The sequence below is a fragment of the Aethalodelphis obliquidens genome, unplaced genomic scaffold, assembly GCF_003676395.1.
Source record: "Aethalodelphis obliquidens isolate GAN/ISIS:26980383/991018 unplaced genomic scaffold, ASM367639v1 scaffold3, whole genome shotgun sequence".
Taxonomy (NCBI): Eukaryota; Metazoa; Chordata; class Mammalia; order Artiodactyla; family Delphinidae; genus Aethalodelphis; species Aethalodelphis obliquidens.
Window position 1 is genome coordinate 33,289,575 of NW_020837947.1, and position 26,646 is coordinate 33,316,220.

Here is a 26,646-nt window from a genome sequence, read left to right on the forward strand (position 1 = left end):
ACCTTAGCTCCCTTACAATCCTTTACCCATTTATAATAAGTCTTAAATATTTCCTCTACCTACCCTTAGAACCACATCACACAGTGTTATAATTATTGCTTCAACTGTCAAACACAATTTGAAAACTCAGAAAGAGAAGAAAAAAATTATTGTAAGTAAACATGTATTTACCTTTCCATTTTTTTCAAGATTTATTCTTTTATTATTTCCTTCCTGTTAGGGAACTTCCTTTAGCCATTATTTGAGGATTGGTCTACTGGAAACAAATTCTCTAAGTTTTTCTTCATCTGAACATTTCTTGATCTCCACTTTATTCTTAAAGAATATATTTGCTAGATATAGACCTCTGGGTTGACAGAACTTTTCTTTAACCACTTGAAAAATATTGTGCTGCATTTTAGTGGTCTTCATGGTTTCTGATGAGAAATCTATTGTCATTTGAATTGTTTTCTCGCTTTGGGTAATGTGTCATCTCTCTCTCTCTCTCTGCTTTAAATAGTTTTTCTTTGTCTTTAGTTTTCAAAAGTTTGATACTCATGTAGCTTAGTGTGAATTTCTTTGTGTTTGTCCTATTCAGGTTTATTCACCTCCTTGAATCACTCTATATTTACCTGAAAAAATTAAATTTGTAGTTAAAAACTTTCCCACAAAGAAAATTCTAGTCCTAGATGACTTTACTGGTGAATTCTGCCGAACATTCATTAAAGACATAATACCAAGTATTTGCAAAATGTTACAGACAATTAAAGAGGAAGGAATACTTCCCATGTCACTCTATGATGCTAGCACTAGTATGCTAATACCAAAATCAGACAAATATTTATGATGGACGTAGATGAAACAGTTCTTAAAATTTTAGCAAAACTGAAATCAATAATATATAAGTTAACCTAAGTAATTCACCATATTAACAGATTAAAAAGGAAAAACTCTTTGCAAAAAAAAATGCAGAAAAAACATTTGACAAATTCAATATTCACTCCTGATAAGAACTCTCAACTGACTAGGAATAGAAGGAAAGATCTTCAACCTGATAAGGGCCACAATCTGCAATTAACCTACATGTACTTAGAGTAACAGCATGGATGGGTTTCAAAATAGACTGAGCGAAATAACTCAGTCAGAAAAGAAATACACATTGTATGATTCCATTTATATAAAATCATAGTAAATACATACTAATCTATAGTGACAGAAAACAGATTAGTGGTTGTCTGAGGACAAGATGGAAGAGAAGGCCCAGAGGAGTGGAAGGAAAGGGTGACAGAAAATCTTGAAGAAACTTTTGGGGGTGCTGAATAAGTTCATTATCTTGAGTGTGTTGATGTTTTCACAGATGTATACATATGTCAAAATTTATCAAATTGTGTACTTAAATATGTGCAGTTTATAGTGGGATATTTTTACCATTCTGAGTTGATAGAAATTTTACCAAGTTAAAGAAGTTTACTCTCAAATTCGTATTTTTCTATCCAGACCAAATGTCATTAACATATGAGCTATGTTTGCTTAATTTATATGATCATATTATCATTTGATCAAGTGCTATCTAATAGCTTTTTCATAATAAAGACAGAGTTAATTACAATTGTTTTAAATAGGGCAATATTCATTTATTTAACTTTCATATGAGAAAAAAAAGCATTGTATTTCAAGAGAAGGGCTCCACATTGCATCAGATTTCTTAAAGATGATATTCATTTGAAGGAAGAAAGGACAAATGAGCAGGAAGCAGGGAAGAAAAGGTGGAAGGAATAAGGGAGGGAGAGAAGAAAAGAAGGAAGAAAGGAAGGGAAAGACCTAACATGGGCAAAAATTTATATCTTTTTGTATTAATAACTTGACTTCTGAATTCCTTTATATAAAAATCATAAATTTTTTTATCATCAAAGAAAGGAGATATAAATATTCTGGGTTTATATATGAGATATAGTACTAAATGGGAAAGAAATGGACCGGTACAGTAAACAATTACATGATTCACAGAGCAGGATGGCAGAGCACCAAGGGCCATCTATCAAAAACTTCGAAAACAGCTGGATTATAGTAGATAATCATGGGACTCTTAGCAGTTAGGATACAGTGCCAGGCATCACTTTTTGAGATGTGTTGCTAAAATGAAACTTCTACATTTAAACAAGATTACCTAGAATTTAGCATTCTATTTCCCACCATGATAAGGAATCATATCTTTTTGTTGTTGGTTTTCAAATGGATACCCTTGTATAACATCTAGTGTTCTCCCCTGTTCTGTAATAGAAATAATTTCAATTCCACTTTTAATAGATCACAAAAGAGGCTCTGAATTATTAACCCCTGATCAATTTCTAAACAAAGCTGACCTTTAATGTAGTCCAAGTTTACTGAAATTTTACAAAATAGAAATAAAAAAGAAAAGTTGAGAGTCAATACAACAAGAGTGATCCTAAAGGAAATCCACGTCTACTACCTCTTTCCTGAAATTCATGGGGCAAGATGTATATCAAAGTTAAGAACTTTTAGAATTTTAGAGCAGTGATATGGTACATATACCATATATCACATACATCTACAGTGGGGTCTGTAGAAGCACTGTAATCAAAGGCTCAGCTATTTTTGCAGGGAAATGTGTTAACATCCATAAGTGTGTAAAATCGAGATCATAAATAATCTCATGTTCTGCTAGGTTTTGCCATCATATGAGTTTCAAAACATCTTCTGGTATTCAGACTATTTTGGATTTCAGATTTGCAGATAAGGCATTATGGACCTGCAATTTCAATATGTTGAGACGAAGAGAAGAAAACTGTGGCATAAAACTGGAGGAGATAGCCTTAAATATGAAAAATAAAGTATATGCACACATTTAAACAGATTTCCATTAACTTTCAAAGAGCTGATAATATAGATATAGGTCTGGTAGTTTTCAACTATTCTATTTCAATTTCATTTTTCCAGAATTTTTACAGAATGGCCATGTATTTTCTGAAAAGTGTGGCTATGGATCACGAAACCAATGTTTTTTTAGAGAAAACTTCAAGAATTATGAATGGTGGTGTGGTAGGCAGAACCGTAAAAATTATATCATATTTAAGGTAGCATACTTAAGATATACTTTTATATATACTTATATTAAATTTAAGTTAGTAAATTATGTTCCTATTACAGTGGAACCTCATTATGATACTATCATCAGGGTCTGTGTAGAACAAACTTATAGATAAGACTATCACAGTGAAATCTTTCAGGTCTAAAATGTAGTACATTGAGACTGAGGGCCAACTGACTTCTGTTTCCTTTTTAATGAAAGAAAACAAGATAGCAGGAAAGGAAGAAGAGAAGGTAGGAAGGAAAGAAGGAAGGGGGGAAGGGAGGGAGAAATCAAAGTGTATTTCATTCTGGTGAATAATGTATTAGACATTTCATATTGAATGGTAGAAACTGTTAGCTCAGGCTTCCTGCTTAAATTAAAATATGCACTTAATTTCAGCATGGTTTTCATACGTAGTATTGTTTTTTAGAAACTTGATTTTTATTCAGATTAGGTTGGACTTTGTTAAATTGAAAAGAACTGAGTGCACAAAGTAGCCTGAGTATTTATAATGTTAGTACTATTAAAATGCCATGTGCCCATTCCCACTCCTAAGCAATTATAAACTCTAATGTTATTCTCTGAATCATCTAATGAGTCAGTCTTTCTCTTCATTTCGTTGACATCTTCTCCTTTAAATTTCAAAATGTTTACCCATATAAAGAAACAAAATTATTGTAATTAATTTCAAAATATAGTAGACAAACAGCGTTCTCTTAAACATGATTATTTTTAAGCGTAGCTGAGGTCAGATGAGGGAAGAACAGAATAACTATTAAAACAACAATAAGAAAACCATTCTGTTCCCACCACCATGTGAAGTCATTTCACATATGTTACTATTATTTAACCTTCAACACAACACCCTCATATGTATACTATTGTATATTTTACAGGTAAATTAATGAGATTTACCGAAGTCACAGTTATGAACGGTTTCTCTGTCTCTGGATTGGTAGCCTTTTCTTAATATCAGACTACTTCCTTTTTTCCTCATTCTGCAAAAGATTGAATCTATAGACCCATGTAAATATTTTCCTGATGCTAAGAGCTTAGTGGAATTCTCAACTAAATTCTCCCACTAAAACATCCAAGCATACAGATTCTCCCCCAAAGTTTCTGGCAACAGGCTTACCTGATCACTTTGGAGCTACACAAAGTAGAGTATAACAAATTGAATCAGGATCTCAGATGCTTAATTTGTTCTATTATCCCCACACATACAGCCTACTAGTTGTTTTTGCTTCATCTATTCCCTAATCTGCAATCTGGGGCTTTCAATGCCCATCATTCTTGTGTCTCTCTATTAGAATGGGACATTTTAAGATTGAATGAAATTAGATATGCTTCAAGAGCAGCATCTCTGAAATATTATTATGCCCTATTGCAACCCACATTTCTCTCTCTTTGTCCAGAATGTTCAAGTATGAACATTCTGAATGTTCAACTACTTCAAGCAGTGCCCAGATGTTTTGAGACATTTGATTAGCAGGAGTTATTCCTCTGAAAGTGTGAGGGATTTATTTTGAGATGTGTGCTGTTACTCTGACTGCTGCTATAAAGCAGTGGGTTGTTCTTTCCTTTTTGCCATAGGAGTACTTTATAATTTCAGTAAGATTCTCTCTGCATGAAATAATGTACTTTAATGTAGATTTCCTGCAGCAATCCACAAATACTTCTCTGTGGGATTTTACATTTCAACCAATTCAATGTACTCATATCACTTTTAAATTCATTTTTACTTACATTTTTATAATGTTCACCCTGACTAGTAATTTTTAGCCTTACCATAGATATTTTTTGTCATGTTCTCTCTAAATCTTAAAGCCCTAGAACTCTGAACCACAAGGCAAAAGTTTTTTTTTCTTGGACCTCCTTTCTAATATGGAATGACAAGTCTTAGGTCATAAAATATTAAATAAAAATGAAAAATTTCCTCAATGTTAACATGATTAGCTTGGATTAAAAAATAAAAGAGTCTGGCTTTTGCTAACTTGCATTACAGTCTGACCAAGGTAGAGCAACATTCTTATTTGGGTACAGCCTACATACATATTTTTTTCCAATCCCAGACTGGTTCTTTTGGTTTAAGCTTTTTAATTCCAGTTCCAATTTCAATAAACTTTATTGGCATGGCAAGGAATGCAAGCATGGCTAGAATCCATAAATTATGTTTGTGACTTTAGGGCAGAAGGTTTCACAGAGGAAATGGGATTTTTCTCCTTGCATCTTCATTTTCCATTAAGTAAGGGAAATGGAAGAGAATATTTCAGTCCTAGTAAGAGAGCAGAAGAAGGAAAGAAATGGACTTCTCAGTGGGGCTGCTTTTTGCAATGAGCCATGAGCTAGAAGCAAACGTTGTCTTTAAAGAAACAAAAGAAATACCAATTCAGTATTTTATATCAAAATAAAATGTATATATGAGAGAATATGTAGGTTCTGTGAGGCCTGATGTCTAATACAACTATGTGGACCCTTTTTAAGGAAAGAAATTACAATTAAAATTTAATTAGATTCAAAAGTGAATATTTAAGATGATAAAAAAGCACAATAAATTGTGTATTTTTAAAAGCTGACAAATAAACATCACAAAATTCAAGAAAAGCCTAACATTATTGTCATTAATTAATTATAATTAATTAACTGCCCATCATACCTGTATAATACTTTTTTATGTGACGATTCCTATGTTTTCTCTAAATGGAATGAAAAGATAATTCAGCCTGTCTTCTAGTCTTGTAGAACAAATGAGTTTTAATTAATGCTGGCTTAGAAACCTTTATTTCAGCCTCACAACTGGTAGTTGGTATTGTCATGCCAAGATGCCCCTATATTAGAATGCCCAAAATAGGTGACTTTAAAAAACAGACATACACAATGTTTGTAGTACTGCTTTAGCTGTGTGCCCTACAATCAATCTGAAGAGTTCTATAAATTCCATTTTGCATAATTCTCATCAAAAAGGGAAAAATGTATGGTGCATTTACAGTTGTATATGCTGTGTTATTTAGCATGTTTCCAACAGAAGAGGACTTCTGTTTTGAGTAGTCAGCCTCCCCTTGCTTTCGCTATTCAATGTTTGGAAAAGTTATCTCAGGCTAGCTTCTGGCTCCACAAATTTCAAAACCCTTTTCTCCTCCTCAACCTGCTTATATACTCTACTGTCAATTACTGTAGAGCCAGTTCACATACAATTTCTGCTCTTCCATCTTCATATCATGACCCTGGGAGTGTCAGCACAGAATATCCATGGAAGTCATTTCTACACCAGGACAACCAGAAATAACTTAACTCTACATGAAAGTGATTGCAAACCACAAAAATGTGTTCCACTAAATCAGGATTACTCAGCCTGGCAATATTGACATTTTGGGCCCAATAAATCTTTGTTGGTGGGAGGGAGGGACATTCTTTGAATTCCAGGTGTTTGGCAGCCTCCCTCTCCTCTATATGCCAGTAACATTCCCACCTCCCACCCAAGTTGTGAAACCCAAAAACGTCTCTAGACATTGCTGAATATCTCTTGATGGGCAAAATTGTCCCCAGCTGATAATCAATGCATTAGACAATCAGTTGCGTTCCCAGCTCATCTAATTAACTGAATACCAAAAATATTCACCACTACTCCAATATCTCTCAGTAGGGCAAAACATGGCACAGGGAAAGATGAAGAGGAAAGAGACAAAATCTTAACCAATTGCACATATAATAACTTTTATCTTCCACAAATTTTACAAAAAGCTTATGGTGATATGTGTACCTTGTTAGGGACTTCCCATGGTTTTGGAAGGGGGTCAATGTAAGAGGCTTTATAGATTAAGGTTCATTAACTTTAATAAATCCATTTCTGTTTGTAGTTGAGACTAGAAAGAAAATAATAACCCTTGATATTTTTATACTCTATTATTCAAGGGTTCCCTAAACTTGGATAAAATGTTGCTGGTAGGCAGTGGTTGTTTAAATTGTACTGAATAGGGAAAAGCCTGGGTTTCCTCATTCATTATTACTCTCCTTGGTCTCTAGGGTGATGTGGCTGAAAGTCTGTTAGTGAAAAACATATGTGTAGTGTTCAAATAATAAGGAACTGAGTATTAAATTAAGTTAAATATGTTTCTTGCCCGCAGTGTGATGTTTTTCAAGCACAGTTGGTGATAAAGCCCTTTTTCAGGGAACAGTCTTATTTTCTCACCAGACACTAGTATCATTTGGAAAAGAGTTTGATGAATGCTGGTGTTATGGTAAGAAGATGGCATTTGGCACGAGGCAGTTTGGGGTCCAAATCTTGGCTCAGCTCTTTACTGCAATATGTCTGTTATAAAGTCAATTAACCTCTCCAAGTCTCTGAAATCTTATCTACAAAACTGGGATCAAAATACCTGCCCTATTGTATTATTGTGAGGTTTAAACACAACCCATAGAAAGTACCTTGTGCTTTCTATGGTACATGGTACATGTACCCATAAATCACACCTCCTGTTAATGTTTTAGTGTGTTCCTTGAAACACTTTAAGGAAGCATTAATCTGAAATCATAGGGAAGACATTTGTATGGAGTTGTAATTCTATTAGTTTTTACTTAATGTAGATTGATTGAGTTTCTAGGGAGAATGAAATCTGCCTGGATTTGTTGAACCCCATGAAATGCTCAATAGTAATTTGTGTAAAAATCTCTCAGCTCTAGAAGAAGCAAACAGCTTTTTCTAGTAGAGACTGATTCACCATTAATTTAATATAGTCTTACATGAAATAGTAGTATTCTTAGTAAGGTTATACATCAAGTAGCAACCATGGTTGTGTCTAAGTGGGTAGGAGTTGTGACATTTTACAGGTTTTCTTCTTTCTAATTTTTCTGTCATGGGTGTATATTATTTTTTGTAATGAGGAAATAAGTTATTTAAAAAAATTAAAATAGTAAACTCCTGAGTTCTTTGGTGTCAATGTTCTGGTAATGCTTATGTTCCTAGTAGGAAGGTAGTGCTATAAAAAACACAATTCTTCTGAGACCTAAAAATAATCATAGACTTTAAAACTAAAATCGATCTTAAGGATTATCTTTTCCTGTGATTTCCTATGAAATATGAAGAAATGGATTCCTGGAAGTTTAGAGTACTTGCAAGCAGTTAGTTAATGATACAACCAGGACTCCTGTGCTTTTCAACATGTTTCTGTGTAACAAACAATGAAGATCCTAGGTGACTGGGAGAAGGGTTGATTAAAAGGAATGTTCATGATTCATGTACTGTCAGTTCCATTATTCATATTTTAATTCCTTCCAAATTATCCTACTAGTGGACTCCCAACTGCCTTGTTGCTTTGCCTCTTAAAACAAACTCTCAATGGCAAAAGTCTAAAATAGTCACAGACTGTCTTATGATCTTCCCCTGTCCCCATCTCCCTTTTGACATTTTCTCCCAAATTCTGAATCTATGTCTTCTCCACTACCCACTGTCTTTCGCTATTCCTGGCTGCTTAAAGTCTCTATCCTGGCCTTCACGCCAAACCTCCCTATTTTAAAATGTTTAGGATTCCAAATTCTTCCCTCCTTCTCTAGCTCTGGTTAACTCCAACCTAAACTTCAAGATTTTCCTCAAATCTGTGACCCTCTCTCTGAAGCCTATACCCAGTTCCCAAGGCAGCACTGGTGGTTGTTCCTTACAGTTGTCATTTATTAATGTTGTGGTGTGTTTCTTTTCCCAACTGGCATACGAGTCAGACAAGTCTTCTCCATTTTTGTAACAAGTTAGCCTGAAATAGGATGCTAAATAAATAGAGCCTGAATGAGTGAATTAGCCTCCTGAAGGTAGCTCATGACCACTAGATGTTTAGGGGAAAAGGATATGATAAAATAATTCAAACTGTGGTATAAATGACTGATAGAACTTCTACTCTACCCTCACAGGAACATTTGAATGCTTGATAAGACAAGTAAAATGATGGCATTTTAGACAAAGTGACTCTGGAGAGTGTCTATAATTCATAACACATAGGCAACCAGGCTGTCCTGTTACACAGTCTGATCTGTACTTGAAGTACGCAGCAACTAGAATAGTCTGGTACGAGGAACTAGTGAGGCAAAACACTGGGAAATCCTAGGAAGGCATTGGGAAGTTGGAGGGAGAGGAAGAAATGAGAAAATATGCCTCAAACAACTAGTATTGCAGGTCCTAAAGCAGAAACTGGCAACGGAAACCTAGGATCACTGTTCCTCATAGAGATTTGGTCACCAAACTGCTCTTTCACGATATTAAATTAAATACAGCCTCTTCTATGGTTGACATCAGAATAAATTTCATCCTCCAGTTTCACATTTCAGTAGCGGAAACAGACAACCCAGATCCCAAATTGTCCCCATAAAAAGTGAGAGAAACAGATGGGAGGGGAATAAGCAGAGTGAAGATATTTTGTCACCCATCCTTGCTTAGAAAATGACAGAAATTAATTGCTTCTCTATCTGTGTTTTCACAGCCGATTGTTTGTACCTCAGTTGTGCCTATCATTTTTGCCTTTACTCCTAATTCTTTTCCACATGTCACCCTCCAAGTCCCCACACTCACCATTAGATGGTAGCTCAAGCTCTTGGAGTTATGGGACACTGTGCGCTACCTTCTTACCCTTCAATGCCCGGTAGAGAGCACTAAATATATCAGTAGAAAGAAAGGGAGGGGAAGGAGGGAGGGAAAGATGCAGAGAGAAATTGCCCTATTAGGAAGGTATTGATTAGCATGAAGTGGGCGTATGGGGTGGCTGGCGGGCAGGGGGTGGTGGCTGCGGGGGAGTGGAGGTAATTGGATGAGCTGGAGTTGGAAAAACGGAAGTAGAAGGTTAAGAGGAAGAAAAGGGAGATGGAGATGATAGACCAGTTGCAAAACCTAGTTTCAAATTCACTTGCATTTTCTCTGATTACTGCTGAGAGTTTTGCAGTCTGGTGTTTCAATTTGTATTGAACTAGTTAGGGCCAACTTTTCAAATTATTTCACTGCTAAATAATTAATCTACCACGGGCTCCTTAGTAAACTGATCAGCAGCTGTATTACTACCGGACAAAATAGTTCTGTTATGTGTCTTGTCACTTGCCAACTCAGGTGTAATTTTTCTTCATTGAGAAATCATACCGTTGGATCTGAATCACATACTTTCTTTTTAATGCAGGAGTAGGTTGCAATAATGTAAAGGCATTTCTAGTGTCTTACCTAGGCCCCTCAAACATGTCTATTTGCTAAGATTTATAGATTCTGTACCAAGATTTATTTTTCTTAAGAATTTGGAAGACCTGGTAGGTCATCCTAATCCCTTTCTCTCACCAAAATCCAAGGATAACTGGCAGAATGTCACATAGAGGAGATAGAAACTTAAAAGCTACTAGAATTCTGTGATTTAGAGATGAATAAACTTAGATTACATTTTAACCAGTAGCCTTTCCTTATGTAGATACCATTCCTGGCACCATTCACCCTGACAAGGGGTTAATTAGCATATGCTTGAGGATGCACTATTAAATCTTAGGGCACTTTGACTTCCTGTGACTTGGCAATTTTTATCTAAAAAGGTTTACGAAGCAGGAAGGTAGAACCTCTTGAGTTATGCTATAGATCTACAAAACTTAAGTACCCATTCTCCTGGGGTAGTTTTGCTTATTTATTGGGAGACTTAGCTTTTGGTTTACAAAAATAAAACGAATACACTAAAATAGAAATAAGTAAATGTATCAAGGTAAAAGGAAAACCAGGGTAGAGTAAAATGAGACCACTGGAAATTGAGTATATAAAAATAGAGACCAATAAGTTGTACATAATTGCTAAATAATGACCACAGATTTAGCTCTGAGTTTCCCAGCAGCCCAAGTAAAAAAGGAAACCCAGATAGTTACACAATTATTCATAAAATATAAAAAGAAATGGTTTCAAAGGAAAAAAATGTTCTCTCTTAATCATACAATCTTTTCTTATACTGAGTAAAAATTTTACTTTTGCTAACATTATTACCAAAGTGACTTGAACCCAGGCTTGGCTTCAAATGCAAAATACAATAAAATTATCTATGTTTGTGACATTTTTGAGATATCACAATATCAGTTGTAATGATGGAAGTTATTTCTTGGCCATCTATATATTTTACTTGTTTATCATCCATCTCCCTCTGTTAGAATATAAATACAGTGCAGGGATTTTTGCCTACTTTGCACCCTGTTGTTCAAGCGGAATAGTACCCAGCACTGTGAGGCACACAGTGAATATTTATTAAATAAATGAAGAAAAAATCAGGTTGTGTAGGACAGGCTGACAGGAGAGATGTCTGAGTCATACCACCCTAATTAAGGGTGTATAACCAGTAATTGGATCCTACGCTATCAACCTGATTACGATTTGTTTACTGAGATATTTTACAATGGAAAGACAACATTCTGAATATGAGGTATGAACTTACCTTTCCTTTCTTGAAGCTATCTAGAAAGGGACAAAATCCTCAAACACTCAGATCTAAGATGAATTAAACAGCCCTAAACTGTTTTAGGGTGCAATCTCACTTTACCCAGGATGCCTTGGATTTAGAATCACAGCTCTCATTGCTGCAGCAGGAGCTGAGTCCTGAGTATCATACGATGAGTTGTAAACCTAAACCTTCATTATCTCTGGGTGCAGATAAGTGATGTTGACAGCTGTTTGTTATGCACAAAAGAAAATATTTCATTAGCAGGAAGAACACAAAAAGAAATAAACGAATATGTCTGTATTCTTTTTTTTTTTTGTCTGTATTCTTGATCAATATTGTAGCTATAAACAAAAATGTATTAGAAATGAAATAAAGGAAAAAATGAGCTTCAATATCTTGCATCAGAATAATAGTTTTAAACTCCAATGGCCATAGGAGTTAAGATTTTCTTACCCTGTTCTTTTGTTCTTAAACCTTCTCTTCAGGGGTTTGTTCTTTCATTATCTCAGAATTCTACATCTTTTCCTGCCAGACTATAAAGCCATTTGACCTTGAAAAGTCTTTTCATTCATCCATCCATCCTTTCATTCATTCCTCAACACCATGCATCCATTCATTCATTCCTCAACTATCATTAATTGAACAACTATGTGACAGTAATTATTTTATGTGTGGAGATACAATGATAAACAATACGCAATCCTTGAATTCCACCAAATTAGAGTGACAGCGTATGCACCAATGAAACAAAAATTTGATTTCTGAGGAGGCAATGATCGCTAGAATTAATGACCAACTGATTTAGGTAAAAAAGATTCAAGCAAGTGGTTATGATGACATGGGCTATGGGCCTTGTAGAAAATAGAGGAAATATAGTCTCAGCCCTTTCAATAGGTTATAATCTATAGAAGACAATACAGTGAAAGTTACCACAGGAAATAAACCAAATGTAAATGATGGTTAATCTTCAAGATAACTATTATAAAGGCAATTTCCTAGTTTATGTGTTCCTCTGACTAAAGAATATAGTTATACCAAACCAAAATGTTATTGCTAGCATTTATAGTAAAGGATTTGTAACAGAAGGTTAAGAAATGTATTCATTGCAAATACAGAAACTTACAAATACACTTCTAAAATTTTATAAATTTTCTATCACAAATGAACCTTTGTATGGTATTTCAATATATTTTTACCATTCAAAATTAGCGGGAGTTTTTAATTTGGAGGAAAGTTTATTTTATTTTTTTTCCAGTTTTATTGAATATGTTGACATACAGACTATAAATTTAAGGTGTACAGTATAATGATTTGAGTTACATACATCATATGATGACCACAATAAGTTTATTGAACATCCATCATCTCATATAGATACAAATAAAAGAAAAAGAAAAAATATTTTTTCCTTGTGATGAGAACTCAGGATTTACTCTCTTAATAACTTTCATATATAACATACAGCAGTGTTAATTATATTAATAACGTTGTACATTACATCCCTAGTACTTATTTATCTTATATTTGGAAGTTTGTACCTTTTGACCACCTTTATCCAATGCCCTGTGCCCCTCCTCTGGCAATCACAAATCTGATCTTTTTTTTTTTTTTTTTTTTTACGCGGGCCTCTCACTGTTGTGGCCTCTCCCGTTGCGGAGCACAGACTGCGGACGCGCAGGCTTAGCGGCCATGGCTCACGGGCCCAGCCGCTCCGCGGCATGTGGGATCTTCCCGGACCGGGGCACGAACCCGTGTCTCCTGCATCAGACTCTCAACCACTGCGCCACCAGGGAAGCCCAAATCTGATCTTTTTTTTCTGAGTTTGTTTGTTTTGAAGTATAACTAACACTATGTTAGTTCCTTTTGCACAATGTAGTGTGATTTGATATTTCTATAACATTTCAAAATGATCACCACAATAATTCTAGTTACCATCTGTCACCATACAAAGATATTACATTATTATTGACTATATTTCCCACACTGTACATTTCACCCCATGACTCATTTTGAAGTTTGTACTTCTTAATTTCCCTCACCTATTTCACTCATCCTACACTCCCATCCCCTCTGGCAACCACCTGTCTGTTCACTATAGCTATGAGTCTGTTTCTGTTTTGTTGTTTGTTCATTAGTTTTGTTTTTTAGATTTCATTGTACATATAAGTGAAATCATATAGTATTTGTCTTTGTCTGACTTATTTCATTTAGCATAATGTCCTCTAGGTCTATCTAGGTCTAATCCATTTGTTGTCACAAATGACAAGGTTTCATTCTTTTTATGGCTGAGTAATATTCCATTTGTATATATATATATATATATACCACATCTTCTTTATTCAGTTCAACTATTGATGTCCACTTACATGCTTCCATATCTTGGTTATTGTAAATAATGCTACAATGAGCATAAGGGTGCATATATCTTTTCTAATTAGAGTTTTTGTTTTCTTTGGAAAAATACCCTGGAGTGGAATTGCTGGATATATGGTAGTTCTATTTTTAATTTTTTGGAGGAAACTCCATACTATTTTCTATAGTGGCTGCACCAATTTATGTCCCCACTAACATTATACAAGGGTTCCCATTTCTTCACATCCTCATTGACATTTATTATTTCTTGTCTTTTTGATAATAGCCATTCTGACAGGTGTGAGGAGATAACTCATTGTGGTCAAAGTGAGTGTTTTTTTTTTTTTTTTTTTTTTTTTTTTTTTTGCGGTACACGAGCCTCTGGCTGTTGTGGCCTCTCCCGCTGCGGAGCACAGGCTCCGGATGCGCAGGCTCAGCGGCCATGGCTCACGGGCCCAGCCACTGCGTGGCACATGGGATCCTCCCGGACCGGGGCACGAACCCGTGTCCCCTGCATCAGCAGGCGGACCCCCAACCACTGCGCCACCAGGGAAGCCCAAAGTGAGTGTTTTGAAATGGTATATTTCTTAACACTGCAGACTGTAGAGTCAGAGTGCCTGGATTTGTGCTTTAGCTCACCACTTAAGCAAATTGCTTAATCTACTTGAGCACCAGTTTTCTTATTTTTCATTTGAGCTTGTAAAGTGGGTATAATAACTTTAAGGATCAAAAGTTATTATGAGATAACCCATGAGATAACCCATGTGTATTAAACTTCCTATTGATGCTGTAACAAATTATTACAAACTTAGTAGCTAAAAATTATACAAATTTATTATCTTAGAGTTCTGGAAGTCGGAGAAGTGGATTTCAGTGACTAAAATGAAGGTGTTAGTAGGGCTGCATTCCACATGGAGGCTCTAGAGGAGAATCTATTCACTTGACTTTCCCAGCTTCTAAAAGCCACCTGCATTCCTTGGCTCCTGGCCCCCTTCTCCGTCTTGAAAGCTAGCAGTGTATCTCTCTCGTCTCTTATCTCTGCTTCCATCCTTCCATTTTTTTTCTCCCTTATTCTATTGCTTCTCTCTTATAAGGACCCTGTGGATTACATTGGGCCCATCCAGATATTCCAAGATAATATTGCCATCTCAAGATCCTTAACTTAATCACATCTGTAAAGTCTCATTTGCCATGTAAAGGAGTATATTCACATATTCACAGCTTCCAGGTATTTTGGGGGGAGGGTGGGAGCTTGTCATTATTCTGCCTACCAACCCACATAAAGTGTTTTTTTTTAATTAGCTAATATTATTATTTCCATGTACATTCCCATTGACCACCAAGCTTCTCTAAAGTTTATAAAAATTAGTTAACTGACCATTTTACATTATGCAGAAACTGAAACAAAACTAGGTTTTAATCAACTCAGCCTCTGATTCTTTTCCCAGACTATTGTAGTCTGTCATCCTTTGACTTTCTGCTGAGATCAGTGGACCATTAGCTTATATCAGCTGTAGTTGTCAACAAGTGAAGAGCTAATTGACTATTTCATTATGGCCCCAAAGAAATTACATGTGATTTTAATACTCCACTGTGCTTGTACGGCTATTTCCTAATGAACTCTGAGTTTATTTAGTTTAGGCAGTTGTGAAGCTTTAAAAGCATATAAACGGATGTTACGACATAAAGGTATTTTATATGTCTTCTGACAGAACTTCTCAGGTGATTTAAAACCATTCAACAACGAAATGAGAGCTTACTTCCAGGATAGACAGGTGTTGCAGTCAATGAGAGGCACATTTTGAGAAAACTACTTCACAGAAAGCCTGTTCAAGGAAGTTCAAGCTCAAAAGAGTAGTTTACATCTCATGCCTTTTTTCCCCCCTGCCAGTCACAACTATCACTTTCTTCGAGATATAGCTTAAAACTGGTCATCCCCAAAAGCTTTTCCCTCCTACTGCACTTCATCAGGACCTAATATTTTGCTATCTATTTCTTCACATTTTGAATATATTATATCACACACACACACACACATATGATTTGTTTTCTCTTATTTTTTTTTGTCTGTTAATCTCAAATGTAAACTGCTATCCTGTATCTCCCATAGAGTAACTAGCAGCGTGTAGTACACTTAATAAATGCTTGCAAGTGGCAAAATGAGTTCTTTGCTTTGATTAAAGAGGACTTCAGCACTGAAATGTGCCCCTATGTTTGTGTGTAGGTTTTAATGGTTCATTTTCTTGTCTGACTTCCCCTGGTTATGAATGTGGTGGCAGCACCAACAGTGTAGGGAGGATTTTATTGGAGAACATTTAGAGGATTAGAAAAATCTCTAGAGCTTTGGAAGCACCACATTTGTGTTCAGAATTCTATTTCATTCTGTCTCAAGACCAGAATAAGCAAAGAAGAAAGATGGCAAGATCCACAGGGTTCCATATGTGAAGCCAGCCCCCGCCCCTCCGAAGTAAGTGGGAGGAAGGAAGGAACATGATCACTAGAGAATTTCTCATTCAGCTGTATTAATTCTCCTCAGGCTGCAACTTTGCATACAAGCTTTTAACCCTGCAAAATGTATTATTAAATACATGATGTATTTAATTAGTTTTAAGAGTTATCCTCTTTCTTGGGTTTTACTAAAATAAAAAACAAAAAAAAATACCCCAGGATAATTTGTCTATTCAGAACAAAATAATTCAAACAGGATTCAATAGGATGCTGTATAGCTGGTGCCCTTTATGCCTTTTTTCTTATAGTGAGCCAGGGAAAAATATACTTTTTTTGGTGTGGAAATTGCCCACTATTATAAAGGGTTAATAAGATACCATGTAGATATCATATAGTAGATACCATATAGGTACCATATAGTACCCCAGAAAAAGTGATTTATCAAACACATACTAGGGTATCATGAAGACCAAACATTTTTTCCCTCAATCTTTTATTAACATCATTAGACTAGGCTTTTTGAAAATGCGGAGAGACTCTGAAGTCAGAATATACCAGATCTGGAAGTGACTGTCACTGTCCCATCCCTCCACCTCAATCCAATTCACACTTTTATGATTGGCTTCCTTTTTGACCCATGCTTGTTAATTATATCCAGCTGTAGGCAAATTGCTCTTCCAAATTGACAACACTGAGCTCTCAAGCTGCTCACATTTTTTTTTTTTCCCTTCCCCGGATAAAACCTTTGGATCATGCATTATCTTGACTAGTGTTTTCTAAACTAATCTTCAGTTATGGATATTTTAAAGGGTGGGTTCAAGGGACTCACAAAGTAACTCTGGGTTTGCGTACAGTGTGTTTCTTTCCACTTGATCCAAAATTTCCTAAGAGCATACAGAGAGGAGGATTTCCTTAGAGACATAAGCACATAGCTATCACAATTCCATTTGTTTCTGGATGCTCTGGTGTCAAGATCTCAGTAGTAACTGGCCAGGTTCCAGCACTACTCGTGGGATCAATGGGCTTTGCCCTACAGTCTCCAACGCTCATCCAGAACAATAGCTTTCAAAGGCATAACACTTTTTTTTTTTTTTTTCTGGAAGTCGGTGTTCTGTTCAAGGGCTTTGTTGTCAGAAATTCTCTGCCCCTTCCTTCCTGGAGGACTCTACTGACAACATACATACCCATGCAAGGCTATGACTGTGAGGAAGTGCTTTTAGTTTTCTGTTTGTTTGTTTTTGTTTTTTCTGCTTTCAGAGAGAAAATAGAACCTCATTTCCGTCCACCAGCCTAAGAAGCTCTATCTGATGAATTTGCATTGAGAATTTTGACAACTAATTCAAATGAACGTTTTTAGAGATGAGAATTAGGTACATAAATATTGGGGGAATGGGGGAAAAATGAAATTCAGAATCAGAATATGCAGTTCAGAGTGACAGCTTTGCTATTGACCAGCGTCAAATTTTGGCCAAGTATTTTAATGACTCTAAACTTGAGTTTCCTTATCAGTTAAGTGAAAATTAATAATGCTACCTGCCCTGCCTACTTCGCAGGGTTGGAGCGAGGATAGATTGAGATCATGTGGGTGAAAAGGCATTACAAACTGAAAAGCATAATATAAGCAATCAGTTGTTATTAACAAACTGAGAATATTATCTAATTGCTTATAAATACATGCTGTGGGTACACTCATGGTCTCTCAGTGGGTAAATAAAACCTTGGTTTTGCTGGGTACATGTTTGTACATAATCCTTCAGTGGAACAAGAAAAGAACCTTTACTCAGCAATTAATATCATCTGGGCCCTTTCATATCTATACCTATAACTAAATTTACATCTTTACAAAAATACATATTAAAATATACTATATTTCATTTAGTCCTCTGAAAAATCTGATTGATAAGCCTCAGTTTCATATGAAAGAAACTGAGACACAGAGATGTTAAATGCTGCTTAAAGCAGTACTTCCCAAATTCTGTTCCCTGGAACCCTAATCCTGAGAAATACTTCTCTTTTAAAGAGTTCTATTGTCCAAAACTTTGAGAAACAATGTATTCTTTTCCTCTCTCCAACAGATTCACTTTGCACAATACCATACTGGTAACCATTGAAAAGTTCTGCAGTAAAGAAGCCAGCTGTAGTAAAGGAACCTGTTTAACTTTGCTCAATCTAGAGTTAAAGCTAATTTGATCTGAAGACCCTATTTTCCAATTTTACTTGCTAAATTTTGATAGAACTGGGATTCTACAGAAAACATTTTGTCAAATGTAGATCTAAATTTTTGACTGGAGTTATTTCTTGGTAAATCTGCAATCAATCAGACTACAAACCTATCTTCTTTAAAAAGATATGCTATAACCACATACCAAAAACGGTAGGAAAATAGGGAAGGGCAGTTATAAAATGTTACTATTCTACATTTACTTCTAATTATATCAATATTATGGTTTATCGGGATTTTTTTTCAGCCTTTTTCTTATTTGTAATCATAGTATATGTTGACTTCATCTTCCAATTATTTAAATGTAGTAAAACATGCATAACATAAAAATTACTACTTTAACCATTTTTAAGTATATGGTTCCATGGCATTATGTACTTTTACATTGTTGTGCAACCATCACCACCATCCATCTCCAGAACATTTTCATCTTCCCAAACTGAAGATGTATCTGTATTGTCTTCTGATCTTTTTTTTTTTCCCAACATTTTATCAGAAACATCTTCCCACTTTGCAGCTTACTCTTTTTTTAATACCTTCATTTCTAGTGGCTGTGAGATATTCAATCCAGATAATGCTCATGAATCTGCCTATGGTTGGACTTTTGTATTATTTCCAGTTTTCCCTTTTGTAAGTGATAAATATCTTTGTGTCTATGACACTTCCCATATTTTAGATTATTTCCTTAGAATAGCTAGTAGATTAAAGAATACAAACATTTTAGTGATTTTTTTGAACACATGTTGACAATTTTTTTTGTTATATCAAATTTACTCTTCTATTGTTTAATTGATACATTCATCCATTCTTTCAAATTAACGAAGACCTAGTAAATTCCTAATATTTGCCGAGTACTATGTGAAAGACACATATATTCTCTACTCAAATGATTTCAATATACCATGGCCAGCATTAGGTATTGTGGCCAGCATTAGTGACAACTAAGGACAAAAGTACTGATTTACTTGTCCAAAAGTTTTGTTGCATTGCTTTGATTTTTAGTGAGAAGACATCCTTGCTAGTTTGCTGACTCCATTTGAGGATTTCCTTGTCCCTCTTTGTTTCCCCTCCCCCACTTCTTACTCATATATGTGCTGTTGGACAAATTACTTAATCTCTAACTTTGTTTCCTCATTTGTCAAATGAGAGTAATAACTGTACTGATGTCATAGGATTGTTGTCTTAACTCAAGGAGACTTTGTATATCTTAATGTCTCAACGAGACATTATGTATTTTAAACCAGTGCCTAGTACATTGTAAGCGCTCTAAACATTACTTGTTATTGTTATTACTTCCTGAATGGAGAAAATGAGATGAATCTTCTGTCAGTTGACCCAAGGAATGGGCAAGCTAGAACTGTGTGCACTTTGCCCTGGCACTGTATGTCAATTTTTAAACAAGCTTTCTGTGTGTTTAAACAAACAAACCTACCAAGTCATGAACTCTCTGTCAGGAATAGAACAGATTAATTAGTTTATGGATGGGGGAGGAGGGGTGTTTGTTTTTCCTGAGACATATTGCTAAGTTTTACAAAGTTCTGCTAAGTCCTTTAAAAGGAAAATATATGTCCTTCAGTTTTTTGTTACCTAGGATTTAGGAATATTCTTCAATCAAAGAAATAGGAACAGTGATGTGCTAACAGTTATAGGTTAATGACTTAAAAAATAATCTACATTGCACCCTAAGGAAGAATGAACTTATTGCTGAATTGAATTGACAAGTGCTGAGCTAGTCAGTGTGCCAATGAGCCAGCTATAAGACTGCCAGTTACGTTTAATCAAGCATCTATTCTTATCAAATTTTTAAAGAACTATTTTCCTTGCTGATTGGTATATATATATATATGTGTGTGTACATATATAATGAGTTCTACCATCAACCTGGTCTTTAATAGCGTATACTTAATCTGAATAAAGGGATATGTGTCCTGGGAAATTGTGTGAATATTATATTAAATTGAATGTCACATTGTCCGTGATTTACAAAAGCTAAAGGTGTCTGAGTAACTGACAGATGTCAATCAAGAGATTCCATTGTTCTAGGAATTGTATATATGACACCAAAATTCTGAATAAAAATTGTTTATTCTACTGTGACCACATCTATTTTATTCGCTATTTTACAAAAATGAATAAAGTATGCACTATACAGTCTTCACAGAAGCAAGTATTATAAATGTGGCATATGGTGAAACCACTTCAAGCTTCTGAAGAATCAGCGAACTGTAAAATACTTTACTGTCATAATACAGCATTATTTTCCAACGGATGAAATCATTTGTTGCTGTTTTCATTGTCCGTGTAAAGTTCTTTTGTTAAATACTTATGTCTTAAATATCTCTTAGATATTAAAATCAAAACAAAAAGACTTTCCTACTCCAGCATACCCTCGTGAAAGGCAAGGATAATAAGCCCTGATGCAGTTGTTAGGTTCTTCCGGAGGGAAGTAGAAAGAGGCCGGAAGGTTTCAGAACTACAAGCAAAGTCAGTGAAGCAGAGAGTAAATCCAAATATTCGGCAAATGACAAACCAAAAATGAGACATGCCAGCTGTTCACACTGGGAAGTTACTGAACATTTATTTTGGTTCAAGTTTTATTTTTATATGAAGAAGGAACAATAAGTTTTCTACGGGGGTGGGGTGTCTCATTCCTTATTACACGAATAGGGAACAGAGAGTTTGCGATGCAGGTGGGTGTTCCCTCTGGGAGCTTCTACACTCCCCCTTCTTCCTACCGGCCACCGATACGGTAGGACCTCCGCCTTGGGAACAGAACCCCGGGGCGCCTCTGCTTGGACGGCGGGGTTTCTCCGCGTTCATCCTCTGGGGTCCGGCCACACTGCTTACCCAACTCTCGCTTTTCAAACTGCGATTCCTGAAACAGGGCAGACAACGGCGCAGGTCCCCTTTCGCGCCCGCTGCCCCAGAGCGGCGGCGGGCGGCTGGGCCAGGGCGGCGGGGCCAGGGCGGCGAACAAAGGCGGCGCGGAGCGCGGGGCGCGCGGCCGGGGTTGGCGCGCGTCTCTCCGACAGGAGGCGGCGGCGGCGGCGGCGGCGCCGCGCCCGAGCCTGCATTCCTCAGAAGCGCCCGGAGCCCGCGGGGCGACGTCACCCCCGGCTCCGCCCCCATCCCTCCCAGAGCAAAGTAACTCTTGACTAACAGGAGAGCCTCTGCCGAGCATGGAGAGCTGCTGCCGCGGCCGGCCGGCGACTCGGGCAACGCTGGCGCCCCAGAGGTAGTTTGGCGACCGCGGAGCAGGAAAAAGTGCGGGCAGGAGGCTGTCCACTCCCCGCCCTCACCCCGCTGGGCCCGGCCGACCCCTCAGCTGTGGATTTCGCTGCGATACGCCCCGGCAGCTCTTTGCAAAGCGGCTTGAAACTTCTCCCAAAGTCGACATGGATACAGCGGCGGCGGCGGCGCTGCCTGCTTTTGTGGCGCTCTTGCTCCTCTCCCCTTGGCCTCTCCTGGGCTCGGCCCAAGGCCAGTTCTCCGCAGGTGAGTGGCCGAGGAGGCGTCCGGAGCTCCGACGAATGCCCCCGACCCGGGGCTCTCCAGGGGTGGAGCCGGCTCCTCTCTAGGGCCGGGGGGCAAGGGGGGGAAGCTTTCGCGACCCGGGGTGGGCAGAGGGAGAGATGTCCCCAGACTCCGTGCCGGCTGGGACGCGGGGCACGGGGCTGGGCGCCACGGGGGCAGGTAAGTTTCCTCGTCGCGACCCATTGTTCCCGGTGGAGGATCGCTCCGGGCGCAGGCGGGCAGGGCTGTGCGGCAGTGCGCGAGACAGTGCTTTTCTTGGGAAACTGGGAGCCTCGGCGTCCGGCGCCGGCTGCACCGCGCCGGGGAAGAGAGAAGGAAAAAGTAGTTACGACTCTGGGGACTGCTACTCTCTTGCTCGTAGTGCGGGCTTGTTGCTCTCCGCCGCTAGAGCGTTCCAAAAAAAAATTCCCGGGGAAGCCATTGTCAGAAAGGTGGAGACTTGAAGGGAGTGACCTCGGCGCGCTTTGCCAGGTGCTTTTTGTCCTGGGAATAACCTCTCCTGACTATTGTCTAACTACTTTCCCGTCCCTCCCCCAGTCCTTATCGCCTCCTCCGGCGTGGGGCTGCTCCTGGGTTCGCCCTGTGGGTTAGGGCGCTGCGCGGAGTAGGTTCCGTGTGTGTGTTGGCGGAGCCTGTAAGATGTTTTGAAACATGATTCTGAGGATCCACGCCGAGCAGTCCTGGGCAGCGAGGTCTAGGCGCCGGGTCCGGGAAGCCTGACCCGTGGTGGGGGAGCCCGCAGCTCCGGCAGAGCCACCGCGAAGCCTCCCGGAGCCGGCCTGCGTGACGGGGTCTACAAACGACTGCCGCCCGCCCAGAGAACCCAAGAGGAGGCATCCGGTGCGGTCTCGCCAGTTAGCCCTTTGGGTCCTAGTAAAACCGCTTAGAGAAGTCCGTGAAACCCCGTTTCTCCCAGTGCCGTCCTCCGTTCCCTTCCAGTTCTGTGACCCTTCCTGGCGGTTGCTTCTTTCGTTCTCTCCTCTGGGGGCTCTGAAGTTTCACCAGGTGGACGCTGGGGAGCAGGCTCCCGGGCGATTGTTAGCCTCCCGCCAGTCCAGACAACTTTTCTGGCCAGCCCACCCAGCTCTGCTTGGCTGGCGAGCGCATCTGCTTCCTTGGTTCGCGCGGTGCAGATGGAGACGCAGAGGTGGCCGAGGGCTGCTGGACAAGACGGGGGAAGCGACAGCCGCGCTCCTGGCTGAGGCCACAGGACGCGGAGAACGGACGAACTTTGCACTGTCAGTTTCTCTGGTTGTTGTGGCTGCCTGGTTTCCTGGAAGTAAACTCAAATCGTTGTTTTCCGGAGTAATGTTTATTTCCCTTCCGTTCTCTTTCCCCCCTTTAGAACTCTGTAAAAGGAGGTAGATAACAAATTCAGATGGCAGCATGTGCTGTGCACTCAGGCAGGTTATGAAATGCAGCGTGTACAGGAAAAGTTATGTATACAGGTGATGTATACGGAGGACAACAGCTATGTGCAATGAAAGCCTAATTTTAATTCTTTCTGGAGTAAGCATTACTGAAAGCATGTCTGACATATAATGCCCGTTGGTACTGGAAGCGTGCTTGATGTAAGACATTACATGCAGGCAAGTTGGAGTGGGAATTGATTTCTGCACAGTGTTTTCAATGCACGGAGAGCCTACGCTTGAAAAGGCATGTAGTTTGTTAATTGAAAGTTGGAATTCTACCAGTTGTATGATTAAACTTATATGTATTCAAAATTTGCAACTATTAATGTCTCAACAACTGATGGATATATTTTCATCTGTAAAGAAACTTTTTTTCTCTTTTCAAATGTTATTTACCCTTTAATGAGCAAATAAATATTAAATTTCCTCCAGCGGAATGTACAGATGAGCTTTTCTGATCCCTGGAGTTCAGATATCTCTAATGAACAGTTATGTTCTTAGACATGCAGTTCCAAGTAATTTAACTAAATAAACCTGGCTTTTCTTTTTTGACAAAGCAAAACATTCGACTTTATTTTATAGTTAAGTGAAAGAATGTGCAGTCCTAACAAATGCAATTGTGGCAGGACTGTATCTCAAAATTTTGCTATTCAGATTTTGTACATATGCCCAGAAATGAATGTCTTTTATTCCCACAGTTCAGATTGTGGATCTGCCTTTCTCCATAAGCTAAACGTTTGTTTTGTAAAAATTTCCATTTTCTGCTTCGCATAAGTCATTTGTTATTCTTCTGTCATCAGATTTTATGGCAGTCAGATTTGTTGCAAAGACACGGGGTCAGAGATTGGAGGTGTATTCTTTCTTGTTTTTTTTTCTTACATTCTTTAAATGATGAACTTTTATTTCTTTTGAGAAATTTAAATAAAAATGCTTTAAAAGTGTAAAACAAATACATATTCAGAACTTTAAAGTGTGTTTTAAAATCACACTTATTAGGCCATTTTCCACTTTTAGATATTATTGTGTGCTTCCTAACATGGTGAGCCTCGAAAGCAAAACTTGAAAGACTGCAAGTAGTTGGATCTTTGATATATCATGTACTCATCCAGTCTGCTTTGTTTAAACCACAGTTTAGGAACATTTTCATCATTTTGAATTTTTTCTTAGCTTTTGGGGTTAAGGTGTAAAAATGCTACATGGTGAGCCTCTTGAAAACCTGAACTTCCAGATCTTCTTATAAATCTCAACTTATATTCTTTCAGTTTGATGGCTCACTTAACACCTAAAAAAATGTGTCATATCTGTGTTACATCTGGGGAAATTGAGGCATAGAAGCATAAGGATGTGCTGAAGTTTATTCACTGGGTTGTGTAGTTGCCATCTCTTGATATAATGTGAGAAAGTTTTTTGTATTAGGACTCAGATGACTGACAAAATCAGTCATAGATGAGGTACCTGGAGACTCAGCTTTCTCATCTGTAAAATGGGGATAATAATACCTGTTCTGAACTTTCCTCATGCTTTTTATGAGGATGGTGTGAAATAGTTTAAATGAGCTGGAACTGTATATTGTCAAACATTATGCAGCTATCTGGGGTGTAATCATCATATATTAAAGTAGCTAAGTGCCTTGACTTCAGTCTTTTCTTGCTCCCCTAGTCCTGGTATAAGCACAGACTGTTCAGGAGTGTGTGTGTTTGTGTGTATTTGTGTGTGTGTATGTGTCACTCAGCCATTCATTCCTTTTAATTGTTGTTAAACATAAACATCCTAGATTGACCAGACCATAATTTTATCAGCACATTGAGAGAAATTATCCTTTAATTTTTTTTTTTTTACTTACCTTCTGTAAATCCTTACTTGAGCTGAACCTGTGGAAGAGTCACTATTAACATTCATAGTATTCAAACTATAGAAGAAATTTATTTTTAGTCAATTTCTTTAGCTGTCTAACTATTGGCTGTTCACCCTTTTCATCTCAGTGGGAGAAAAATATGTGGCTTTTTAGATGCAGTCTTATCAGTGACCTAGAGAGGGACTATTGTCTCTCTAGTATGATGTGAGCCTGGAAATGCAACTCCAGATCCTGCCTTGGATATAGTTCCTGGCATGTCACACTGTAAGCATTTACTTACTTGATCCCTTAGAACCTTGCAACTCATCTAAGCAGTGCCACTTTCCCAGTGTCTCACTCTTTGCTGTCTCTGTATGTGAGTTAAATTTCTCTTATACTTATTATCTCTACTGGGAAGATACATCAGAGAGTCAGCTTTTTAAAGGTTTGCTTGTTGGTTTTCTGGTTTTGATTGGCCAGAATCTCTCGATCCCTCAATTCATTAAAACTCCAAGTTCTAAACTATTAATAATATGTAACCAGACATTTCTGGGACTGGTTTTTCTTTCACCAGTCTCCATATAACTGACTCTGTTGATTTTCCTACATTGCAAGATGTCGTTTTGTGTCTGGCCAACCCAGACGGGAAGAGGCAGGTCTGGCTGCTATTTGGGCTTTGGCATGTGTGCTGCTGACAGCTCTTCTCTTTGTATTCATAAATGTGAATTTGAAAAATAAATCAACCCCTCTGCCATTCTGCCCCTCTCCCACACTCCTTCCCACTCCCCTCTAGCAACAACAAAGCCCCACGTGCAGATACCCAAAATCACAGCCTTTTTGTTTTCACCAGATATCTTTTGGTGCTGATCATGTTCTTAGAAACTGGAAATATGACTCAACCATTAATCAGAGCAAACGCCAGTCCTCCCACCTAATCTCATATTTTAGGCAGTGATGGTTTACTACACGTTTTTATGGCCTTTATCAAACATTTAATTCATGTGATATGGTCCTATATAGAGAAACTAGGTTGTTGCCTACTAATGCTTTTGAAGTGCTGTGTTCTAGGTCTGCTCAAGATGGTGTTAAAGACAGTGTAAGTCATGCTGAATATGGATCTGCTTCTTTGAGGCATGGAAAATGCTGTCCTCCTCTGCCTTGTGCTCTTCCTATTTCCCCTACTTGCTCTTCACGCAGGGCAGGAAGAGGATTGTTGGAAGACTGAGAGCAGGAAACATCAAGGGAGTTTACAGATTGTTCTTAAAGACAAAACAAAGCACTGGGATCTCGTGTGTGTGTGTGTGTGTGTGTGTGTGTGTGTGTGTGTGTGTGTGTGTGTGTGTGTG

At 38.0% G+C, this 26,646-nt stretch overlaps 1 protein-coding gene across 2 annotated transcripts in view; it reads left to right on the top strand.

Annotated features, from left to right (window-relative positions):
- The first annotated feature begins 21,604 nt into the window (after positions 1-21,604).
- Positions 21,605-26,646, top strand: part of PTPRK (protein tyrosine phosphatase receptor type K) — a 569,502-nt gene continuing 564,460 nt past the window's right edge. For both annotated transcript variants that reach the window (XM_027086803.1, XM_027086811.1), the window contains exon 1: positions 21,605-22,015. In XM_027086803.1, coding sequence (XP_026942604.1) covers positions 21,916-22,015 — 100 coding nt within the window. In that variant the 5' untranslated portion in view covers positions 21,605-21,915. The remainder of the gene's footprint in view (positions 22,016-26,646) is intronic.